Below are 22,542 nucleotides of genomic sequence, written 5' to 3'. Positions count from 1 at the left end.
TGCGGCTATAGCCCTAGTTTTTTGTAATGAAAAGTGCTAATATTTAATTGTATGAATGGTTAAAATGAATTAAGATGTTATTGCAATTATACTGTATGGTTTAAATTTTTTTTTTGATTTGTATTAAACTTTGTTATATATATATATATATAAAATTTTGGACTTATTAATATTATTATTACTCCAAGAGCCTTGTTTCCTTGTGGCTCAATTGCTAATCCGATATTTACTGGTATTCGAAATAAAGACATTTAGGAGTCAAATCTATTCTCCCCATTGTAACTATCAAATTATCAAAACAACAACAATAATAATACTCTTATAAAAAATGATAATACTCCTATAAAAAAAAAAACAATAATAATAATGCTAATACACTTTCTCCTCTTTTCAGTGCAATGCATGTTCGGGTTAGTGCCTGCATACACATTTAATTTGATATCACATGATTAATTCTCAAAAACTAGTTTATACAAGAACAAAAGTGAAGATTAGAAATATAATTTGTCCCAAGTATTGATATGTAATGAGAATTGTGATTCACTAACTCTCTCTCTCTATATATATTTTTTCCAAATAAATAGTCAAATTTTTACAAATTTTTTTGAAAAGGTAAATTACAATATCGTCCTTTTAAGGCTTGGGTAAGAGCCAAAAAAATACCCCTTTGTCTTTAAAAAAAAAAAAAAAAACCATTCCTCCTCCTTGTTTTTATTTTTTATTTTCTTACTGTATAACCAATCTAGTTACTAAGAATTATTTTGAGATTATTATGGTTGATATTTTTATTTTCGATACTTTGATAATTATAATAGATGATGAGTAATTTGAACTGTAAATGTTATAGGATGAAGTTATTCACCCTTACGGGAGGAGTCTTCCCTCCTCACATAAGTGTAAATTCCAAAATAAATGTCAAATGGTTTTGAGTTAGGTCGCATTCAATTCTGTGAGAAGAATAATGCCATGTGGTTACTTGCTCATAAGTATTAAGAAATAAATGAATAACTATCTCCAAAAGTGCGTACTTGAACATGAGTTGAAGGTGGTAAAACTAAAAACATGATCCATGTTGAAAAGTTTATAAGCTTTTGGTGTGTTTATATACCTTATCTCAATAGATATTAGGTTGGGCCTTCTGGTGTGTTTATATACCCAATTGAACCTTATCGGGCCAGGTTGGTGTGGGTGCGAGCACACCGACTGGATTTCCTGTTCATGTATGTAAAGAACTTTTATATTTCTGTTAATTGGGTTATTGTGCACTATTTTAGTAAAATGGAAACTCTCTTTTATATAAATTTGGGTATATTTAGATATTGCTTATTTACTAAAAACTAAAAATTTATTACTGAAAACACTGAAGCAAAATCATTTTTAAAAGTGTAAATAGTGCTGTAGGACTCAAATTTACCTAGAAATTTACGTTTTGCTGAGTTTGGTGGTCACGATCAGTATTGTAAGACCAAAAAAAACGCAAAACGCAGCTTAAATATAATTTCAGTGCTGAGCAAACGCACACAAAAATAGAAGCTCTCAGTAGATTTCCACATCATAGTTGATGTAAGATTCAAATCTACAGATAGATGCCCTCAGCTAGATAGATGGCATTGCAAACACAACCGTTGTGTGTGTCAGCCTTAAGAAGAGGATTTCATTGCAACAAGTTTGCCAATCACCTAAATATGCAAGAAGAAATTCCATTACATTAAGCTGCAGGCAAATTGACCAAGGTTTATAACATCATCTAGAGGAGTCAGAAGTATAAACAAAAAAGATATGTGTTGATTATTGGTTGCCAATTTTTAAATTTTTTTTTTGTAAGAGGTTTTGTTAATTTTTTTTGGACCTGATTGTGGTTGTTTGGGTTAATTTGTGGTAGGCCTTAATATATAAACGAATATTTCTTTCATCCTACAACTTAGGGGGGCCAGGCCCCATGGGCTCCAGTGTGGCTCCGTCCTTGGACTTTGGGTGCAAAGCAAATGTGCAATATATATTAAGCTTTATAATTAAATTTTGCATATAGTTATATTGACCAATAAAATACAAATAGTATTATATTTTTCAAAAACAATTAAATTTAAGTGTGTAATAATTCATTTGAAATTATTAATAGAGTTTTAACCTATTATGTTTGTTTCTGATGATTTTATTTTTTATCATCAAACTAAAACATCAATTAATTTTTGGTGTAAGTGAAAATTGAACTCCAAATTTCTTAAACAATGAGTAGTGAGCAAGCAAAACAAGTTTTATTTCCTCCAAAATGCATATATATAATCATCTACTGAGATTTAGGTTAAGTTGCGAAGCGCAACTAAAAAAAATTAATTAATTAATTGGTATCTTTATTCAACGGAAAAAAAAAAAAAAAAATCAACATGTCAAAAAACGGCAAGCCGTATACGCCTTTGTTTCTTAAATAAATAGTGTAAACGACCCGAGAAAGATTGAGAGAGAGAGAGAGAGAGAGAGAGAGAGAATGGCACAGGCAACCAAAGAGCCTTGCAAGAAAGAAGCTTGCGACATCCAAGCTTGTCTCACCAAGAACAACTTCCTCCCTCAAAAGTACGCTCTCTTCTTATATTAATATTAATATTTTTGTATTCGTCAACCTCTGTTTGGTTGCTGAGAAAGTATGCGAGAAATTTTAAGTTTTGTTTTTTTGTTTTTGTTTTTGTTGGAGAAATAAAAGAATTGTCCTGTTTTAATTACTGGGTTTTTTGGTGGGTTTGTGTTCCTACGTGTAGCTGTCTTGGGTTTTTTATTTTTTATTTTTTGTTATGAAAACTCTTTTAGTGATGAATTGGTGGATTCTGATGATTTTGGCAATTAGGCCTTACAATATTGATTCAATTGCTTTGAAATTTTTTGATGATTTATATTGATTTCAATGGTTAATCCTTTCTGTGCTTTGATGATTTATGTTATTACTATTTTGCAAAGACTAGAGATTATCTGTGATACTTAGACCAGATGTTAAATCAGTTCTAACTAAAATCAAATTTGATGTTCGTGATACACAAGGAAATACTTAAGATGGAGTTGTGGAGGGTAATTATGTTGGGGGTAGAGTTGCTTCGATAGTCGAAGGGCTTTTCCAACCTAAATGTTGCAACCACCTCAAAATGTGGTGAGGCTGTTCCTTAGTTTTACCCATGGTTGGTCACTTGGCTTGCTTGTCTAAAATCTAAATGTGATTCATTGCTTGAGGATCAAGTAAACATGTGCTTCAAGAAAATTCGACACTTTATAACCCGTGATTTAGAAAGGTGACACTTAGGCACAAGTTTTCTCTCTGATGATTAATTGATTACTTTCTAAACCATTGGCAGACCGAACTTGTCCTATACCACAAATGGGCAAAATGGGGTTTACTATAATTGATTTGTGTGCTTATCCATAATTGAAGTCTCCTCTCATGATATGATATGGCATGTTGCACAATTAGGGTCACATACATCCATCATGGTAGATTTTATTCCGAAGTCAGAACACTCTTGCAACTCTCTTATTGGCTTGACTCTGTTTCTTCTTTATGTATGAAGTCATGTAAAATGTGGGGTTTGTGTTTCTAAACCGTCACAGTTATTTTGGATTGCAGATGTTTTGAGTTGTAATGTAGAGCAGAAAGCGTAGCAGGCTCTAAATTCTAATAACATTTTGATGTAGGATCTTTAGGAATTTGGCACTAAATTAGGTTTCTTGATAAGTTCATCAAGGCTTCTTGAATGAGGTTTGATGTTTAAGGACCTAGTGATGGTTAGATTATAAAAAAAAATATTGAATCTTAAAGTAATTTGATGGCTGTTTGGTAATAAACAATTAATTGAAGAACAAAGAAACAGCCTAGGCCATCATTCCTAGGTTTCCTTAAACAACCATTCCACATAGGAGCAAAAAGGCAATTTACACCTTTAAAGTTATTGGGCATTCATTGAACTCATCTCTCTTCAAATTCTGACAGAATACATAGAATTTATATTGGATATTCCTAATCCTTTTTCTACAGAGACTGGGGTTCCTCAATATAATAGAAATCTTATTAAAAGAACTTCAAACTAAGTAGGAAGCTTTTACAGAAAAATAGGAAAAGAATAATAATAAAAGAAGACTCAAGGGCTTTAGCACAACTCATTCCAACAAATCTTAGACCTGCATCCATCTTTGTTATCATTTGTTAATACTTTGCCCTGTAACCATTTACTATAACTTTGAGAGTTATCTTTGACACCATATATAATGTATCAGCAATTACTGTTGGTTTTCTTTTATATGTCAACAGTGTCCCTTAAACCTCTAGATTCCATTCTAGGTGGTTTCATGTAAGGAGATGTTAAAGCTTCAGTTGAAATCTCAATCTGTGTAATGTTGATGCCATTGCAATATTTTCTTTCCTTTTTAAAAATTGTTTATTTAAGCAGTGTTTTCAAATGGTGTAGGTGCCTTAAAGTCATTGAATTGCTGCAGTCCTGTTGTGAGAAATGTGAATACAAATCAACACATTGTGCTTCTGTCTCTGGCCTTTTGAAGCAGAAGCCCAAGTAAAAGGTCTTACCAGACAAGGTTAGACAATAATGGCTAATATAGCTCTTTGTTCTGCCATGTTTTGGGCAAATGCTGCAGAATGAAAACACTAGATGCAGTTATTGAAATTTTGGAGTTAGCATTGCTCATTGTAGAAGCCGATTCCAAACTAAATGCAGTGCCTGATGGGAGAGGTGGAGAAAACAGTAGCATGATTCTATCATTTCAACAAACCTTGAGAAATTATGAGATGTTGAATTGTATTACTAACTATTGAAATATGCATCATTTTAGAACCTGGGTTGTTTCCTTCCCCCCAAACTTTTTAAATTTATCTCTTATAATAAGAAAGACTTTGCTGAGATACTTTTTGCATGCTTCGTGTTAATTTACAAATGTAAATAAATTATCTTAATGTTTAAGAGAGGAGGAGTTTATGTAGCTGTTTCCATTTTACCTTATTGAAATTGCTTTTCTTCTTTTCCAAAAAAGAAAGGAGGTAATCAGCCATTTCCACATTATTTTCCTAGGGGACCGGCACATCTTTCATATCTATTAACTTTTTTATTCCTGTGTTATGACTGCTGTTGTGACAGTGCAATAATACAGATGATGAGCATTTTAATAAATGCATATTGGGAGTTTCCAGATGACATATCTTAATGTTTTGTTCCTGTCTAGGAGTAGTGTTACAAGTTGCTAAGAAGGTATCAAGAATATTTTCACTTCATTTTCCGTACCCTGATATTAGTAGGAACTGAACAATCAAAAAAAAAAAAAAACTTTTTGGATACATGAACATCTTTGACCATGTTACTTCTCCTTTCCCTAATAAAATTTTTAACAGGTTAAGTTTCTCAAAAAAGAAAAAAAAAAAAAAGGTTAAATGCATTTTATTTAACACTTTTTTTCTTTTGCCTTAAGCATTTCAACAGCTTTATCTTGTTTTCAGAATTTGTATTTTCAACTATTAATCGACACCAAGTTGACAATCAAATGCAAAACAGGTCGTTAGCCTTCCCCAAAACCATGTCAGTTCGGTAGATTCAAAGGGACAAGGTCACACAACCTTTATTTAATTTTCATTAATCATCTAATCAAAGAGTCCATTAGAAAATATCTTCCATTTTATTGCAAAAATTAGTATTTTTGGGTTCTATAAACAGTTAGACTATTGCTTTTTCTAGTCCTTATTAGATGGAATTACAATCTTATTTATTATTATTATTATTATTATTTGGTAGAAAAGGGAATGCATTAACAAAAACTAAGAAGCAATAATAGGCAATAACAGGTTCAGGACAAAGCCTGTTATAGTACAGACCATCATAGAGTGAGCTCATAAGCTCTAAAATATCCACATGCGAACTATCATATAAAATAAAGTCCCTATCATGTCTTACTCTCAATCTAGCTAAAACATCGACACACTTATTAGCTTCACGATAGTAGCGATTGATCTGGACTAGGGGAATCTGGGAAATTAACTGCCTGTAGTTATCCACAACGGGGAAGGCAACATTGTTAGAATAGTGAGGATTAGCAAGAAGATCAACAATAAATTTAGCATCAAGCTCTATTTCTACGGCCGTTAACTGATTTTTTTTGCACATACTAAGCCCATCCTTGAGGGCCCATAGCTCTGCAAGGAAACTAGTAATGATCCCAATGTTTCTCGAATATCCACCAATCCATCCAGCTCCTAGCTCATTCCGGACTATGCCTCCACTACTTAAGATCTGTATTTAGGCGAACCCACCCAAGTCTAGGCCTCTCCCATCGCTTTTGGGGTTAAGAACACAATGATGAAATTATGTTGCCCTAAAAATGAAGTCTTTGTTTAGGTTTAACTGCATAAGCCGGTTCTGAAACATGACATTATTCCTGTGTTTCCAGATCATCCAAATGGCAAAGAAGAACACGGTTTTTTGTTATCGAGAATTACAAGTCATTTGTATATATTAAATAAATAACAAAAAATGTTATAGTATTAGTCAATAGTCATGCACAAAATTATTTGAATTTGAATTTTACTTTTTTTTAAAAAGCCAACGACTTAACCATTAAAAAAATACAATCAAGTTTGAGATTTATTAACATTTTTCAGCTAAAAAAAAGTATGAGATGAGATGGGATTTATTTTTATTGTGTTAGTAAAACTGGATTTTATTTTGGGAGGAGTTTTCACATTTTCTAAATTTCTAAATTTATACGTGATATTAATTTTTTTTTTTTTAAATCGTGGAAGGTATTAACATTAAGAATGAGCCCCATGGGCCATGACGCCTCTGGTCTTCAAGTATTGCCAGTTCTAGGTTTTAGTTTGAGTAGCAAAAAGACATAATACATATATTACAACATTTTCACAACAAATACCAAAAACAAACACGCACCAACAAAACTGCATGAGAGAGAGAGAGAGAGAGAGAGAGAGAGAGAGAGAGTCAAACGGGCAAAAATGCCGCGGATGACAAAACGCGTGAACTTTGAATGCGTAAACACTCATTCAACTATTTACGTACGTAATTTTAATTACTCTATTAAGCTTCCAATTCTGGCAGCATTAATTGTAATTTACTCCCTAATTTGTTTTAGAGAGAGAGAAAAACACAGTGTGATACTGACATGAACAGTCCACAGTCACCCCTTTAATCCCTCTCACTTTCTTTTCATTACTGATAATACTGTTATAGTAACAAACACACATGCCTGTATGAAGACTGAAGATGAAGAGTTTCTATGTATATGTGTCACCACCTTTGTTATTTGGCACTGAATTATAAGGAGAATTAAAAACTTTGTATTGGGTTTTGGAAAGGAACCCATTTTTGTTTGCTTATCAAAGATCAAAGATCAATGGGCATGGTTTTGATTTTGAGTTTCTTCATTCTCATCACCTCCATCTCACCTTCTTGTAAGTACTTTTTCTTTTTCTTTTTCTCTTTTCCTGTTTTTGTATTTTTTTTTTTTATCAATGAAATGAGATTCTTTGTTAAGTTTTAATTTTTAATTTTTAACAAATTTTTTTGGGTCAAATTTGATTGAGATTACAGATGGGTATGATCCATTGGATCCTCATGCAAATATAACCATTACATGGGATCTCATGCTTGAAAATGATGCAACATATGATGTAAGTTTTTTTTTCAATAACATTTATTTTAACCAGTTACTAACTTTTTTTTTCTCTTTTATTTCATTTCACTTATTTGGGCATTCTCTGTGTTTTGATTGTTGAGACTTGAGAGAGAGAGAGAGAGAGAGAGAGAGAGAGAGAGAGAGCCATTATTTAGGTTTAGGCAGCATAAAGATTAGATGTTATTCTTTCGTTCTTTGTACTTTGCTGGTTTTCTTGTCCCACCCCTATCAAGGATGTTTTTTTTTTCTTCAAATTAATAAAATAAATACACTACTATATGAAATTCTTTTTTTTTTTTTTTTATAAATAATTTTGTTTTTAATTTGAGCTATATCTTTGACTTGGCCTTCATGTGATTTGTGATAGTACTTTGTTGTCCTTTTGTCTTCTTGGAACTGATCAGCTGAGGCATAACCATAGTAGTTTACACTCTGCTTTTGATTTTCAGTCCAATCACTGTGCGCCACATCATATCACTTAGGGCATTACAATCTTTTAGAGTTCAGACCTTTTTTTTTTTTTTTTTTTTTTGATGCATCAGACCTATTTATAGAGGCATGTTTGGTGAGATAATAAAGGCCCCAAAACATTGTGCACGTTTCATCTTGCTCGTAACTCGTTGCTCCAATCTCTTTTTTTGGATCAAATCACGACAAACAAACTAAGCAAAATTATTATTATTATTTTTAAAAAAAAGCAAAATTATATGATTATTTTTTTGTCAAGTTATATTATGGCATGTTGGAGCTGAAGTGCTGAAGTGTTGAAGAGAGCATTAAAACTAAATTTATTTTTAAGATTTTGTTTTGAATTTATAATTTAGTTTTAATGTTGAGGGTAGTAAGGGATTTCATTTGGCTTTTTTTCGTATATCGACATGCCATGAGTATTTTTATTAAATTCTTACTTCAGGCTAGTAGACAAAGGAGAAGAAAATTCCATATTAAGTATTTTATAAAATTCAACCAAAAAAATTCTTTTCATGCTATAATCCTATATAAAGGTAACATAAACTTGATTACCAAATAAAAATAGAAAAATGCTAATGCTACAAAAATTTTCACAACTTTTATTTTAATTTATCATGTAGCGAATTGTGAGTGGTGGAGATGTGGACTCCCATAAACCCACTAATATTTCTCCACTACTCACATGGCAAAAATTGTGAAACTTTTTGTAGCACTGCAATTCTCATAAAAATAAGGAGAGATTTTCATTGATATCTTACTATATTTTGGCCCTAATCTGATTAGGAAAACATTAAAATCTAGAATTCTGAAAATTACATAAAACATTAAAAATTGTAGTATGCTTGATCATCCAATCTACATCAACATTCAAGAACTTGGACTAATCAGTCAAAAAAAGAACTTGGACTAAAGGACATCTCCAATTGCGAGATTTGTTTAGGGACAAGTGGTAATTCAAACTTGTTGAGCCATTAGGATTGTTGACACCATTTTAGTGGTTTCTTGCCATGCTAAGGCTTCACCTTAAACCATTTCTTCCTCTTTAACTTAAATTTTTTTAAAAGGCCTTAACTAGTTGTTGAATTATTTGATTGGAGGAGAATGTGAATACCACATCTATAATGTCATCACACTTTATATCAGCTACGTAGATTATATATTTGGTTGGTTTGTTATTTGTCATAGCTTTTATTTGATTTTGTATATGATAGAATCTTTTTTTTGCTAAGATGTTGATTAACTAGTATTTGAAAAGCATACTGCATATTTCTCAAATTTTTTTCTTGCATCGACAGAATGTGCACCAAAACATCATTTTTTTTTTTTTGATCCTATGTAAAAGGTCAAGCCTAGTGCACTATGCTCCCACTTCTATGGGGTTTAAGAGAGGTGATTGGCTCATATGTAACTATTTTAGGTTCCACATTTGTAGGTAAGAGTATCACTCTACAACTTCCAATTATTCCGGCATATGGACCGGCCTGGTTGGAAATTGAGTTGGACGTGGAAAAGCGATGAGGCAATATGGGATATGTGGGGGGCAGAGGCCACAGAGCAAGGAAATTGCTCTAGATTTAAGGGTGGAGTACTTCCACATTGTTGTGAGAAGCAACCAGTGATTGTTGATCTCATGCCAGGAGCTCCATATAACAAGCAGTTTAACAATTGCTGCAAGGGAGGGGTGCTAACCTCTATGACACAAGACCAAACTCTGTATGGTGCTGCTTTTAGGATGAATGTTAATAAAGCTACTATTAACAATACAGACAATAGCTTCTTCATGCCTTTAAATTTCAACCTTGGTGTTCCTGGATATACTTGTGGAGATCCATTTAAAGTTCCACCAAGCAAGTTCAAGGCAGATGGAGGCCGTCGATCAACTCAAGCTCTTGGTAAGTATTGAATTTTCTAAAAAAATTTCTCGTAACTTTTTTTGTAAATCAGGTTGATTGAAAAAGTTGAATGTAGAAAAAAATGAAGTTTAAAAAATTGTACTTACAAATATTGCAGCTTGAAACTGTTTCACCAAATAGGCACATCATTTTCATTGCCTTTGGTGGAAATGACAATCACATTCTCCTCCAATCAGTTATTGAATCCTGGAAAAAAAAATTTCTATTGAATACCATATCTATTAATCCTGGAAAATATTTTCCAGACGAAACCGAGTCTTTTTTTATTTATTTAAATTTTTAGGCTTGTTGTCTTGCACATCTTCTTTACAATACACTATGATAATGGTATCTGCAAGACTGCAACAGCCAATACCAATGCTCCCTTTCCTTTTCTTTATCAGTCAAAATGAATTCAAGTATGTTGATTGAAAGATGTGTAGGTACTATCATTGATAAGTAATTTCTGAAATTGCTATATTATTTGAGATTATATTGTATGGTTTAATGATGCTCTACTTTGTTCATGACATACTTGTTTGGGTTTATGCTAGAGACATGGAATGTAACCTGTATTTACTCGCAATTTCAAGCATCACTTACTCCAAAATGTTGTGTTTCCTTATCTGCATTCTACAATAGTACCATTGTTCCTTGCCCCCAGTGCAGCTGTAATTGCGAAGGACTAGGTGGAACAAAATGTGTAAAGTAAACCCTCTTCTCTTTCTAGTATATTTCTTCTTGTGCTTGGAAACAACTTCTATAGAAGTTGAACAAGGCAAAACTAACATATCTGTATTAACTTTATATTATTTTGGTAATATAGTTCCTAAGCAATCTGATTGAGAGAAGGGGAAGAGATTCAAATAGTTCTTTGGGTTAATTGCAATTTTCCCACCCCTCCCTAAACTATGGGGTCAAATTTAATCCCCCTCTAAACCCTAATTTGGTAATTAGCAAAATACCTCTTGTTATTGACAATTTTCGTAAATTTCAAAATTTTAACGAAAATTGTTAAGGGTAGGGGCATTTTACTTATTATCAATCAATCTTGGTTGCTTGATTTTATTGTTTTGTGGTGTACTGAACTCAACTCCATAGTTTAGGGGAGTAAAGTGCAATAGTTTTTTTTTTTCTTCCCCTCCTATTTGGTCTAGTAGTTATATTATCAATTTGGAAATGTGAAACATGATTTGTTCAGTGACAATTTCAACTTTTCAAGTGTCTTTTCTTCAAGTTGCTTCCAAGCACCTTAACTTCTTATGTCTTTTATTATACTACCTTCTCTTCCTTCATTTTCAAAGTATCTGTTTCCATTTTGTCCCAAAAATCGCAGCTCTGATAAAACTCCTCCCTTGCTGGAGCTACGACATGCAAATGATGAAGAACCACAACCTTTGGTGAGGTGTTCTAAACACATGTGCCCCATAAAGGTGCACTGGCATGTGAAAGAAAGTTACAGAGAGTACTGGCGAGTAAAAATCACTATCACAAATCTTAATTTTGTTAAAAACTATTCCCAGTGGAACTTGGTGGTATTACACCCCAACTTGAGAAATGTCACTCAGATTTTCAGCTTCAACTATCTGCCCCTTAATCCGTATGGAAGCATTAGTAAGTCAAACCAAAACCATACCATTATTAATTTATTATTATATCTTAAATTCACATGGTCCCTAAACTTTAGGCCATGAGTGATTTTAGTTCTTGAAGTTTAAAGTGATCACTTTTAGTCCCTTAGATGACATTGCCAAACTAAAAAATGATGTGTGATCTCTCCATTAGATACAATAAGGACTAAAGGGGTCACTTTAAGTTTGTTATAGACTAAAAAGTTCCCTTTAATCATTTTAAGTTTGTTAGGGACTAAAAGCAATCACTTTTAATTTTGCTAATGACTAAAACTAAAAGACATCACTTTAAACTTCGAGGACTAGAATTATTCATGTGCTAAAGTTTAGGAACCAACATTATATTTAGTGACCCAGTTATTGTATTTGTTTTACTTTCTCCCCCTCCCTTTTCCCTTACCATAATTAAGTCTTTTGGTATATTTTTACAGATGACACAGGGATGTTTTGGGGGATTAAATACTACAATGACATGTTACTTCAATCAGGACCAAGTGGAAATGTACAAACTGAGATGCTACTAAACAAAGATCCAAGTATTTTTACTTTCAGAGAAGGATGGACTTTCCCAAGAAAAATTTCTTTTAATGGTGATGAATGTGTCATGCCTCCTCCAGATGAATACCCTAGGCTCCCTAACAGTGGTCATAGTGTCACAGAAAAGCCTTCCCTAATTTTCTTCTCTTTGTTTTTACTTATATTACTGGTGCTTTGAACTATAGGTGTCTTGCATTAGAGATTAGGACTTATAATTATAAATATATATATATATATATATATATATATATATATTTATTTCCTAATGTATCACTTTAGTTCATAATTTTGAAACCAAAAATCTGATATCAAGTAGACATGGTATGATTTATCATTGAAGAATAGCAATATTAACAAGCAGATATAATTAGTTTGTGATTATATTGTATACAAGTAGATTTCTGATTCACCAATCCACTTGTCCTCTTGGAAACAACACAGAATTCTCTGAACTATATGAGTAATTTTCATTTACATTCACTCCTTAAAAGATAGTTCTAGTTTTCTAGGATGGAGTACAAATTAGTAAATTACTTTAGAATGTTCCTGACATGATTGCTGCTGTTTAAAGGTGGGTGAATTAGGTTACTAATCTTGATAAAAAACAGAAAAGTGGTACTGAATTGGTGAATTCAAAGTTTTAAACACTAGCAAATTTCCTAAGTGGAGTAAAACATAGCAAGTCCTGTGGGGCATTCACTGCTTAACATATTCAAAACCAGATTTAATGCTACCAAACCCTTTAAATAATGACTTTTTAAAAAAAAAATTATGCTGAAAAATCCTACACAACTACTTGAACCCCATTCCCCACCCCCTAGACCTAACAAGTGGGTGGTTGATAATCATCGTTTAATAGGAAAAAATTTACAGATGCCTTAAGAATATAAGGTTAAGAAATATTTTTAGAAATTTTTTCTAGGGAAATAAAAGAAAATACAATTAATGTTTTGACGACTTCTTATATTTTCATGAAAATAGTGTCAAAATTTTCCTAAAATTGTTTATTAAAAATTTCAAAAAAGCACCGTTAACAAGACCTTTTAAAATAATGATTTGCAAACCAATACAATAGATAATAGTAGTTGATAAAGTGGGTAAAAGGAATGGCGCTACAAGAGCAATTTTCCAAAACCATTACAGTGTCCTACACTCCTTTTAGACTCCTATATTCTTTTTTGACGATATAGATAGCGTTTAAAAATTTCTTTTCCATCGAAAACTATTGCAGATTAAGACAAGTGAAAAAGATATATGCTCATTGCTCCAAAAGAAAAGAGATAGTTGAAGGGACTTTTCAGTTTTTTATCGTCCATCTTTGTAGTTGTGGTTGTCATTAAATATTAGATTCGGAGTAAGGCAAAGCAAAACGAGCATATTCCAAGCGTTAAAATCAATCACCAAAGTTAAAGAAGATACATACAATATCGTTGAACAGCCCATTTTTCAAACTATGTAGCAAAATACTATTATTTTGAAACTTGGCATTATTGATGTTAAGTTCTAGGCAAAACTCGACATTTGTAATGTTGAGTTCCATGCGTATTTTTTCACTTAATTTATTTTTAAATTGTTGCTTAGAACTCAACATTATTAATGTGGAGTTCCACTTAAAAACATGCATAGAACTCGATATTGCTAATGTCAAGTTTTGGAACTCGACATTAGCAATGTAAGTTCCAAAAGAGTGGTATTTGTTAGATAGTTTGAAAAGAGGACTGTTTGGTTACATAGTTTAAAAATTAAAACTATTTAGCCATTTCCTCTTGAAATAATTTGATAGTTGAGTTATGAAAATTTAAATTATGTCAATTAAGTTATAAAACTCTGTAATTAGCTGATCTACTAGTCCATTAAAGCCATTATTTTCGTAGGGGATACGATTATACAAAGCTTCAACATTTATCAGGACGTGTCAAATGATCTGCTACTAATTGAACTTGACTTTTCTTTTCTTTCTTTTTATTTATCAGGACGTGTCAAATAAAAAACCTCACAAGCTGGCTTTATAAATGCATTGGCAGTATAAATAGTTTGGAAAATCGGCCAGCAAGGATATGTTGGGGACATTAAAAAATTCTCCATAATATTAATGTTGGTGTAGTGGATGCCACCCAGACCCAGCACTGCATTAAGTATATAGCAATTTAGGGACAAGACTTTTGTCACCTGCTCAACCGACATCATATGTTATTTCCCAACAACCCCCCATATCTTTAAATCATTCACCCTGGGAGTTCCGTCTGATCTGGCTGTAGGACCCTCTTTCAATAATATAATTAAGAAAATTTTAACGGATGTTCTAAGAGTATTGGTTGATAATTTATTTTCTTTAAAGGTATTGGTTTATAATCTATTTAAAGAAAATTTTTATGAGAAAATGAAATACAGTAGTTAATATTTTGACAGGTTTTTTTTTTTTTTCATAAAAATAGTATTAAAACTTTTCTAAAATAGATTGTTAACCAATGTCCTAAGAGCATTCATCAGCATAACCCATATAAATAACAATTAAAATAAATAAAGTTAAAAAAAAAATAGTATCTCATTCATCTTACATATAAATCTTCCTTTTCAGTGTTTAGCGGCTTGGTACTAATACCCAAGACATGAGAGGATAGAGGGGTGTATTTTTTTATGAACACAAACTGGAATGTCATTGCCAAAAAAAAGGAGAGTACAACAAAGCAAATAGAAAAGAAGCTCAACACAGTACAATCCTAAGCTCAACACAGTGAGGGCGAATTTGGTATCAAATGATTCCACATTAGCAATATCAAAGTCTAATAAGTAAGAAATTTCTCTGTAAAAATAAACGGGTAAAATGATGACTGATGGCCAAAAGTGGTCATGTGTCACCATCTCAACGGGTCTAATACACTGAATGCATTGGATCTAACTAAAATCCAAAATAAACCATCTCACTGATAAATGAAAGACGTGTTAATAAGTAATTATTTTTACACACATGTTTTTTATTTATTGAATTTTGAAATTGATGGCAAGGTATCATTTGATACGGTATCAAATACTTTTTCAAGGGGAGGGGTGGAGTGGAAAAAATTGAGGATCGACAACCAGCCGAATGAAAATTCAACTGCTTAATGTTCTCATCAGACTAAAACAAAACCCAAGAAGTGTAAACATGGATTTCATTTAAATCAGTTTACAAGTGCACAATTGTCTTACCACAATGCAGACTATGCAGGGTACAAGTAATGCAAATCCTAACAGATCTTTGCACAAAGTTGAATTCTACAAATTGTGGAAACTTCAACTGAATAATTTTCTCATCATACAAAAACAAAACCCCAAAGAATAAACATGGATTTCATTAAAAGCATGTTACAAGTACACATTTTCTTACCACAATGCATTGAAAGTAATGCACATTCAAACAGCCCTAAACATCTTTGAACTAGGTTGAATTCCTCAACAGTGGAAACTTTAATGCATACGTTTTTGAGTTGTAATGTAGAGCAGAAATCGTAGCAGGCTCTAAATTCTAATACCAATTTGATGTAGGATCTTTGGGAATTTGACACTAGATTAGGTTTCTTGATAAGTTCATCAAGGCTTCTTGAATGAGGTCCGATGTTTAAGGACTTAGGGATAGTTTGATTATAAAAAAATATTGAATCTTAAAGTAATTTGATGGCTGTTTGGTATTAAACAATGAATTGAAGAACAAAGAAACAGCCTAGGCCATCATACCTAGGTTTCCTTAAACGACCATGCCACATAGGAGCGAAAAGGCAATTTACACCTTTAAAGTTATTGGGCATTCATTGAACTCATCTCTCTTCAAATTCTGACAGAATACATAGAATTCATCTATATTGGATATTCCTAATCCTTTTTAAGATTGAGGTTCCTCAATATAACAGAAATCTTATTAAAAGAACTTCAAACTAAGGCTGCGTTTGTTTTGGCTTTAAACAATTTCAGGAAATCCTTTTACACATTTCCGTGTGTTTGGTTGCGCATGGAAAATAGAGTTTTTCGAAAAATCATTTATGTTGACTGAAAAATAAGGCCTTTGACCCGGAAATGGTTTGAAGTGAAAATTTTCACTTCAAACCATTTTCCGGCTCACAGACGTGCAGAGAGAGAGAGAGAGAGAGAGAGAGAGAGAGAGAGAGAGAGAGAGAGAGAGAGAGAGAGAGAGAGAGAGAGAGAGAGAGAGAGAGAGAGAGAGAGAGGGCTCACAGACGCGCAAAGAGAGAGAGAGAGTAGAGAGAGTAGAAAGAAGGCGGCGCCGACGAGATTGCACCCCAGCACCGGCGCCGCCTTCTTCGCGATCTCATGATCGCGCCGCGAAGTGATCTCACAATCGTGAGGCGCAATCTAGATCGCGCAATTGCACCGCCTTGCGATCGCTTTTCCTTCTTCTCTCTTAGATCTCTCCTAGATTTTATGATTTTTTTTTGTTAGGTTTTGTTTCTTTTGTGTTTCTTTGCTGAGAAATGATGTTATATATTTGTTTGGAAGCTGAGAAAATGTGAGCAACAAGTAGAAAATGTATTTTCTATAATATTTTCAAAATTACAACCAAACACCTGAAAATATTTTCTAAAGTATTTTTTAAAATGCCATCAAACACCTAAAAATATTTTCCTTTCCCGAAAATATTTTTACTTGAAATTATTTTACACCCAGAAAATATTTTACACCCAACCAAATACAGCCTAAGTAGGAAGCTATTACAGAAAAATAGGAAAAGAATAATAATAAAAGAAGACTCAAGGGCTTTAGCACAGCTCATTCCAACAAATCTTAGACCTGCATCCATCTTTGATATCATTTGTTAATACTTTGTCCTGTAACCATTTTCCATTACTTTGAGAGTTATGTTTGACACTATATACAATGTATCAGCAATTACTGTTGGTTTTCTTTTATATGTCAAGAGTGTCCCTTAAACCTCTAGATTCCATTCTAGGTGGTTTCATGTAAGGAGATCTTAAAGCTTCAGTTGAAATCTCAATCTGTGTAATGTTGATGCCATTGCATTATTTTCTTTCCTTTTTAAGAATTGTTTATTTAAGCAGTGTTTTCAAATGGTGTAGATGCCTTAAAGTCATTGAATTGCTGCAGTCCTGTTGCAAGAAATATGAATACAAATCAACACATTGTGCTTCTGTCTCTGGCCTTTTGAAGCAGAAGGCCAAGTAAAAGGTCTTACCAGACAAGTTTAGACAACAATGGCTAATATAGCTCTTTGTTCTGCCATGTTTTGGGCAAATGCTGCAGAATGAAAACACTAGCTGCAATTATTGAAATTTTGGAGTTAGCATTGCTCATCGGAGAAGCTGATTCCAAACTAAATGCAGTGCTTGATGGGAGAGGCGGAGAAAACAGTAGCATGATTTCTATCATTTTAACGAACCTAGTGCAATTATGAGATGGGGGTTAGTATTACTTACTATTGAAATATGCATCATTTTAGAACTTGGGTTGCTTTCTTCCCCCCCCCCCCCCCCCCAACTTTTTAAATATTATCTCTTATAATAAGAAAGAAAAGGCACATCATTTTGCTGGGATACTTTTTGCATTGCTTCGTGCTAATTTACAAATGTAAATAAATTATCTTAATGTTTAAGAAAGGAGGCAGAGTCTATGTAGCTGTAGCTGTTTCCATTTTATCTTATTGAAATTGCTTTTCTTCTCAAAAAAAGAGAGGTAATCAGCCATTTCCATATTCTTTTCCTAGGGGACTCTTTTGGTTAGACCAGCACATCTTTCATATCTATTAACTTCTTTATTCCTGTGTTATGACTGCTGTTGTGACAGTGTAATAATACAGATGATGAGCATTTTAATAAATGCATATTGGGAGTTTCCATATGACAGCTTAGAGCACTCACATCAGTGTGTGTAAAATTCACATGTAAATGAGCTTGCTCACCATATGGTTGCTCCCTGGCCTGGTTGATTTGCAGCAGCAGATTCTCTCTACTAGCGTACATGTAAATGACAATACAAAATTAAAACTTGTTGATGAAGGAACTATGGTAATAAAAAATAGAGCATGGTGTAAGAAGGTACTTGTTGTTATTGATGATGTGGATCACCGGGACTAATTAGATAAGCTGGCCATTAGGCCTGGCTATTTTCAACCAGGAAGTATAATTATCATTACAACAAGAGATAAGTCTATACTCAAATTGAATGAGCTTAATAAGATATATTCGCCACTAGCATTGGACTACCATGAGTCTATTCAGCTCTTGAGTTGGCATGCATTTGGAAAAGATCAAACTGAGGAAAATTATGTAGAGTACCTTAAAGGAAGTAATTTTGTTATGCTGGAGGTCTTCCATTGGCACTAAAGTTTTAGGTTCTTTTCTGTCAGACAAGAGCACAAATGAATGGGAAGGTACATTGGAAAAATTAAGAGCAATACCTCATGATGAAATTCAAAAGAAGCTTATGGTCAGTTTTTATTCACTAAGTGACATGCAAAAAGAGTTGTGTCTAGATATTGCATGTTTCTTTGTTGGAATGGAAAAAAATTATGCATTCAAAATACTCCAAGACTCAAATTTATTCCTTGAAAGTGAACTAGGGGTCTTGTTTCATCGATGTCTTGTAACAATTGATAGCTCAAACCAGTTGACAATGCATGATATGATCATGGACATGGGTAGAGAAGTTGTCCGCAAAGAATCCTCCAAATTCCCTGGAGAACGTAGTTGACTATGGTTTCATGAGGATGTCCTTGATGTACTGAAATATCACACGGTAAGATTCAGATGCCTAAACTATAATGTTGATTGCATAAGAATATAAGACCAACTTACTTATTTAGCGTAAAAATAGTTGATTTTTTACTGTATTCATCATAGCACACTGCTTGAGGTACCAGAGGCATAGTACTTGTCCCTTAAACTACGCAATGCAGAGTGCACTTTGCCTTTTCTTCACAATCAGTTGTAGGACACAACCCATGTTTTTATATATACACAGTAATGTTCTCAACCTATTACTATATATGTATGTAATTGCAATTGCCTTAAAATGTAACTTTTACACCTTGCTCTTTCTTTCTAGGGGTCAAAATTAGTTAAAGGCATCATGCTAAATTTGCCCGAGGTCCACAATTTACAAGTAGAATCCAGAGCGTTTGTGAAGATGCATCAGCTAAAAGTGCTTCAACTAAATTATGCATGCCTTAACGGGAACTTCCAATGTCTTTCCAAGAGGCTAAGATATCTAGAATGGTATGGATTCCCTATGGAATCCATACCACCGACTTATACATGGAAAACCTTGTTGCTATTTACATGCCCTATAGTAGCCTGATTGAACTTTGGACAGGAACCAAGGTATGCAAGTATTTGTTTTCATGTTTCTGGTTTGGATCTATTGAATTCATATGGACATTATTTCAATATTTCTTTTTCTTTTTTCGGGTGGGGGAACAGATTCTAAAAAAGTTTAAGTTTCTTGATGTCAGTCATTCCTATTACCTAAGGAGAACACCAGATTTCTCGAAGATAATCAATCTGGAGGTGTTGGTTCTTACTAATTGTACTAGTTTGATTGAGATTCACAAGTCTGTTATATGTCTCAACAAACTAGCTCCTTTGGATCTTGCAGACTGTAAAAATCTTGAGAAGCTTCCCCAAGAGATTTACCAGATAATGTCCCATGTAAACCTTTCTGGCTGCACAAAGCTAGACTGGGTACCGAGACTTGAATTCAAATCTCCATCAATAGCTAAGCATTCACTCAAGCTTCTCCAGCACAAGGTCTTTTCTCCATCTCTGCCTGTCTGATCTTTGTATAATAAAATCAAACTCATTACTCATGATTTAATTGAAGAGGGTATTAATTGCACTATACAATTTTATGGTCTGTTTGGATTGAGGGAGGGTGGGGGAGTAGAGTAAAGTCAAGTAGGCTAAAAATTAGCCTAATTTTTGGCCTATCTCCTAAAAGGAAAACATGATTTTTTCTCAAGATTCACCAATCTCGAGGTGGAAGATGTTATAAACTGTGAAAGACTTCTAGAGATGACGCCAAAAATAATGAATTCATAGCTATACATTGTCTCATGAATGGGACCCCACTCCCATTCGTAGAACTTTCACCAGGCATACTAGCTCAGGACCTTGCAATTCAAAGATATTCCGAGACACTTTATATTGTCAACTGCAAGCATTGCTCAATTTCATTCCTCAGTTATAATCAATTTCATTAATCAACTCACACTTGAATTTAGCCAATCCAGAACGCTTATGAATCAGCTTTCAAAGGGATTACAAGCAATGGATGCAAACATTGCCATGTTCTTGGAATGGATATGTTGTGGTTACTCTGAACTACTCAAGAAGAGTCCTACCAGTAATCCAAGAAAGAAGCTTTTTGAGGTCTGACTCTCTCTTTAATATCTAGTTTTATTGAACTGGGTTTTTGGACCATAACTCATTACTTGATGTAATGTAATAGGAATTGATTGCAACCTTCAGTATTAGTGTTTTCCTATCTCGGGGCAAGTTGCCAGGGTGGTTTGACTTCAGGAGTACGAGACCAATTTTATGCTTTGTTGTACCACCACTAGTGAAGCAAAAGATTCGAGGATGGCTTTTATGTGTTGTATTTGCAACCACATTTCATGATATTCATGGATTCAGTATTATCTGTAATTTGAAAAATAATAACAAGTGCCTTGAGTGGCAGTATCAACGAAAGAATTGTAGTGTAATATCAAGTCAGGAACATGTGGTTGCACTCTGTACCACTATATGATAGTGTACATGTGTTGGAAGCTGGAGATGAAGTCCAGTATTCAGTACATGTAAGCGGTAGTTTCCAACTAAAGAAGTTTGGGGTCAACCTGATTTATTGGAATGATATGAAGGGTTACCAATCCAATTTGGAAGCAATGATCTAAAATGCATCCTTGCCCTATGAGGATGATTTTCTTGATGAAGTTGTTTCCATAGATCGAGCAATTTGGCTGGTGATAAGAAAATCCAAGGTTTTTATTTATGTTATTTTATTATTAGTAGTAGCCATCGCAGTTTGTGCAAATATCCCTGGAATATCAAATTACACTCCCATGGTTTTTGTGCTTTTTTGTTTTTTTCAATAACATTACTTGCTTAAAAAAGAAGTTCCGTGATGTAATTCATTAAGTAAATTATGTTTCAATTTAGTGCAACTAAATTCTCCAAAGCCAGTGAGCTTTTGGCCATCAATTTGTAAATCATGTTGTTTCGTTTTGTAGAGGATGTGTTTAATATCAAAATGGTTCATTCTTTAGCTGTTGCTGATGATGGGCAGCAGTTATTGAGTTCTAGTGGTGATGGCCAGGTGCTGAAGGGCATTTGCTGGTTGTGGAATACTTATTGGAATGTTCCAATGTGAAGTATGTGGCAAATGATGATGGGAAGACTGCCTTTCCCTTGTTGTGGACAATGGGCAATTTGAAAATTTGCTGGATTCATTGCATTTGGGGGATGTGTTGCATGGGGCAGCTAGGGTGGATGATATACATGGTATGAAGACTTGCCTTGAGGAAGGGGAAAACGTGAATGGGAGAGATCAAAATGGCTGGATACACCTTTGCATAGGGCTGCATTAAGGGGTGGATTGAGAGTGTGAAGTTGCTGCCAAATAATGGTGCACAGGTCAATGTTGTTGATGATGCTGGATACGCACCACTGCATTGTGCGGTTGAGATGGGGCATGTTCAGGTTGCATTGGTGTTGACTGCTCATGAAGCTAATGCGAATGTCAAGAGTCTCAAAGGTTTCCTTTAAATTTTGGCCATTTGAAGAATCATCCTTCTGTTGTTCATCTTGTGTCATGAGAAACAACGAGCTTGAATGGAAGATGGGATCATCTGATTTGTTGAACTTTGTTAACGTATTCTGCAATGTGTATATAGTTTTGGGATTTCTTTCTGATGTGTTCCACTCCCAATTAATTAATGGTTGGAGAATCATAGGGCCCTTGAATCTTCAATTTGGTTCAATGAAGATTTGAGTTCCCCATTGCTATGTAATGAATTGAGATTTAGTTTTGAAATTTGAAGATTTGACACATAAATGATTTAAAGGTACAAAAAAAGCCGTGTCAAACTCAATTTATTTCTCATTGTATTCTACTCTTCTTTGCCTCGTACTTTTTCTTTACTCTGAAACATAATCGTCGTGGTACTGTCACCAGAGAAGGTGGCCCATCAAGCCATTGTCGCCAACTTCAGCAATCTAACAACTATAATAATTGGAATTGTTTAATCTTCAATTCTTCGAAATATCGTCAAGGTAGCTCATGACAAACAATTATAATAATTGAAATACACACAAATCCAATTTTTTGAATTCACCTTT

At 33.6% G+C, this 22,542-nt stretch overlaps 2 protein-coding genes and 1 pseudogene across 2 annotated transcripts; all 3 read left to right on the top strand.

Annotated features, from left to right (window-relative positions):
* Window positions 1-2,453: 2,453 nt before the first annotated feature.
* LOC142621753 (uncharacterized) lies at window positions 2,454-4,905 on the top strand. Its single transcript, XM_075795105.1, has 2 exons — window positions 2,454-2,571; window positions 4,446-4,905. Exons 1-2 carry the CDS (start codon window positions 2,486-2,488, stop codon window positions 4,549-4,551), a joined length of 192 nt encoding a protein of 63 aa, XP_075651220.1. The 5' UTR covers window positions 2,454-2,485; the 3' UTR covers window positions 4,552-4,905.
* A 2,347-nt stretch (window positions 4,906-7,252) lies between these two features.
* Window positions 7,253-12,399, top strand: LOC142621750 (COBRA-like protein 6). Its single transcript, XM_075795104.1, has 6 exons — window positions 7,253-7,444; window positions 7,584-7,663; window positions 9,572-10,031; window positions 10,586-10,739; window positions 11,368-11,645; window positions 12,094-12,399. The coding sequence occupies exons 1-6, from the start codon at window positions 7,387-7,389 to the stop codon at window positions 12,375-12,377; spliced, it is 1,314 nt and encodes a 437-aa protein (XP_075651219.1). The 5' UTR covers window positions 7,253-7,386; the 3' UTR covers window positions 12,378-12,399.
* A 5,694-nt stretch (window positions 12,400-18,093) lies between these two features.
* LOC142636527 (TMV resistance protein N-like) lies at window positions 18,094-19,980 on the top strand (annotated as a pseudogene).
* Window positions 19,981-22,542: the final 2,562 nt, after the last annotated feature.

This window comes from Castanea sativa, chromosome 1, assembly GCF_040712315.1.
Source record: "Castanea sativa cultivar Marrone di Chiusa Pesio chromosome 1, ASM4071231v1".
NCBI lineage: Eukaryota > Viridiplantae > Streptophyta > Magnoliopsida > Fagales > Fagaceae > Castanea > Castanea sativa.
The sequence above is the reverse complement of the archived record's forward strand: the minus strand, read 5'-3'. Positions and strand labels throughout refer to the sequence as shown.

Coding starts and splice junctions, on each gene's coding strand:
- LOC142621750 (XM_075795104.1), top strand. CDS start 7,387: ATGGGCATGGTTTTGATTTTGAGTTTCTTCATTCTCATCACCTCCATC. Junction 7,445..7,583: donor CACCTCCATCTCACCTTCTT/GTAAGTACTTTT, acceptor TTGAGATTACAG/ATGGGTATGATCCATTGGAT. Junction 10,032..10,585: donor TCGATCAACTCAAGCTCTTG/GTAAGTATTGAA, acceptor GGTTTATGCTAG/AGACATGGAATGTAACCTGT.
- LOC142621753 (XM_075795105.1), top strand. CDS start 2,486: ATGGCACAGGCAACCAAAGAGCCTTGCAAGAAAGAAGCTTGCGACATC. Junction 2,572..4,445: donor AACAACTTCCTCCCTCAAAA/GTACGCTCTCTT, acceptor CAAATGGTGTAG/GTGCCTTAAAGTCATTGAAT.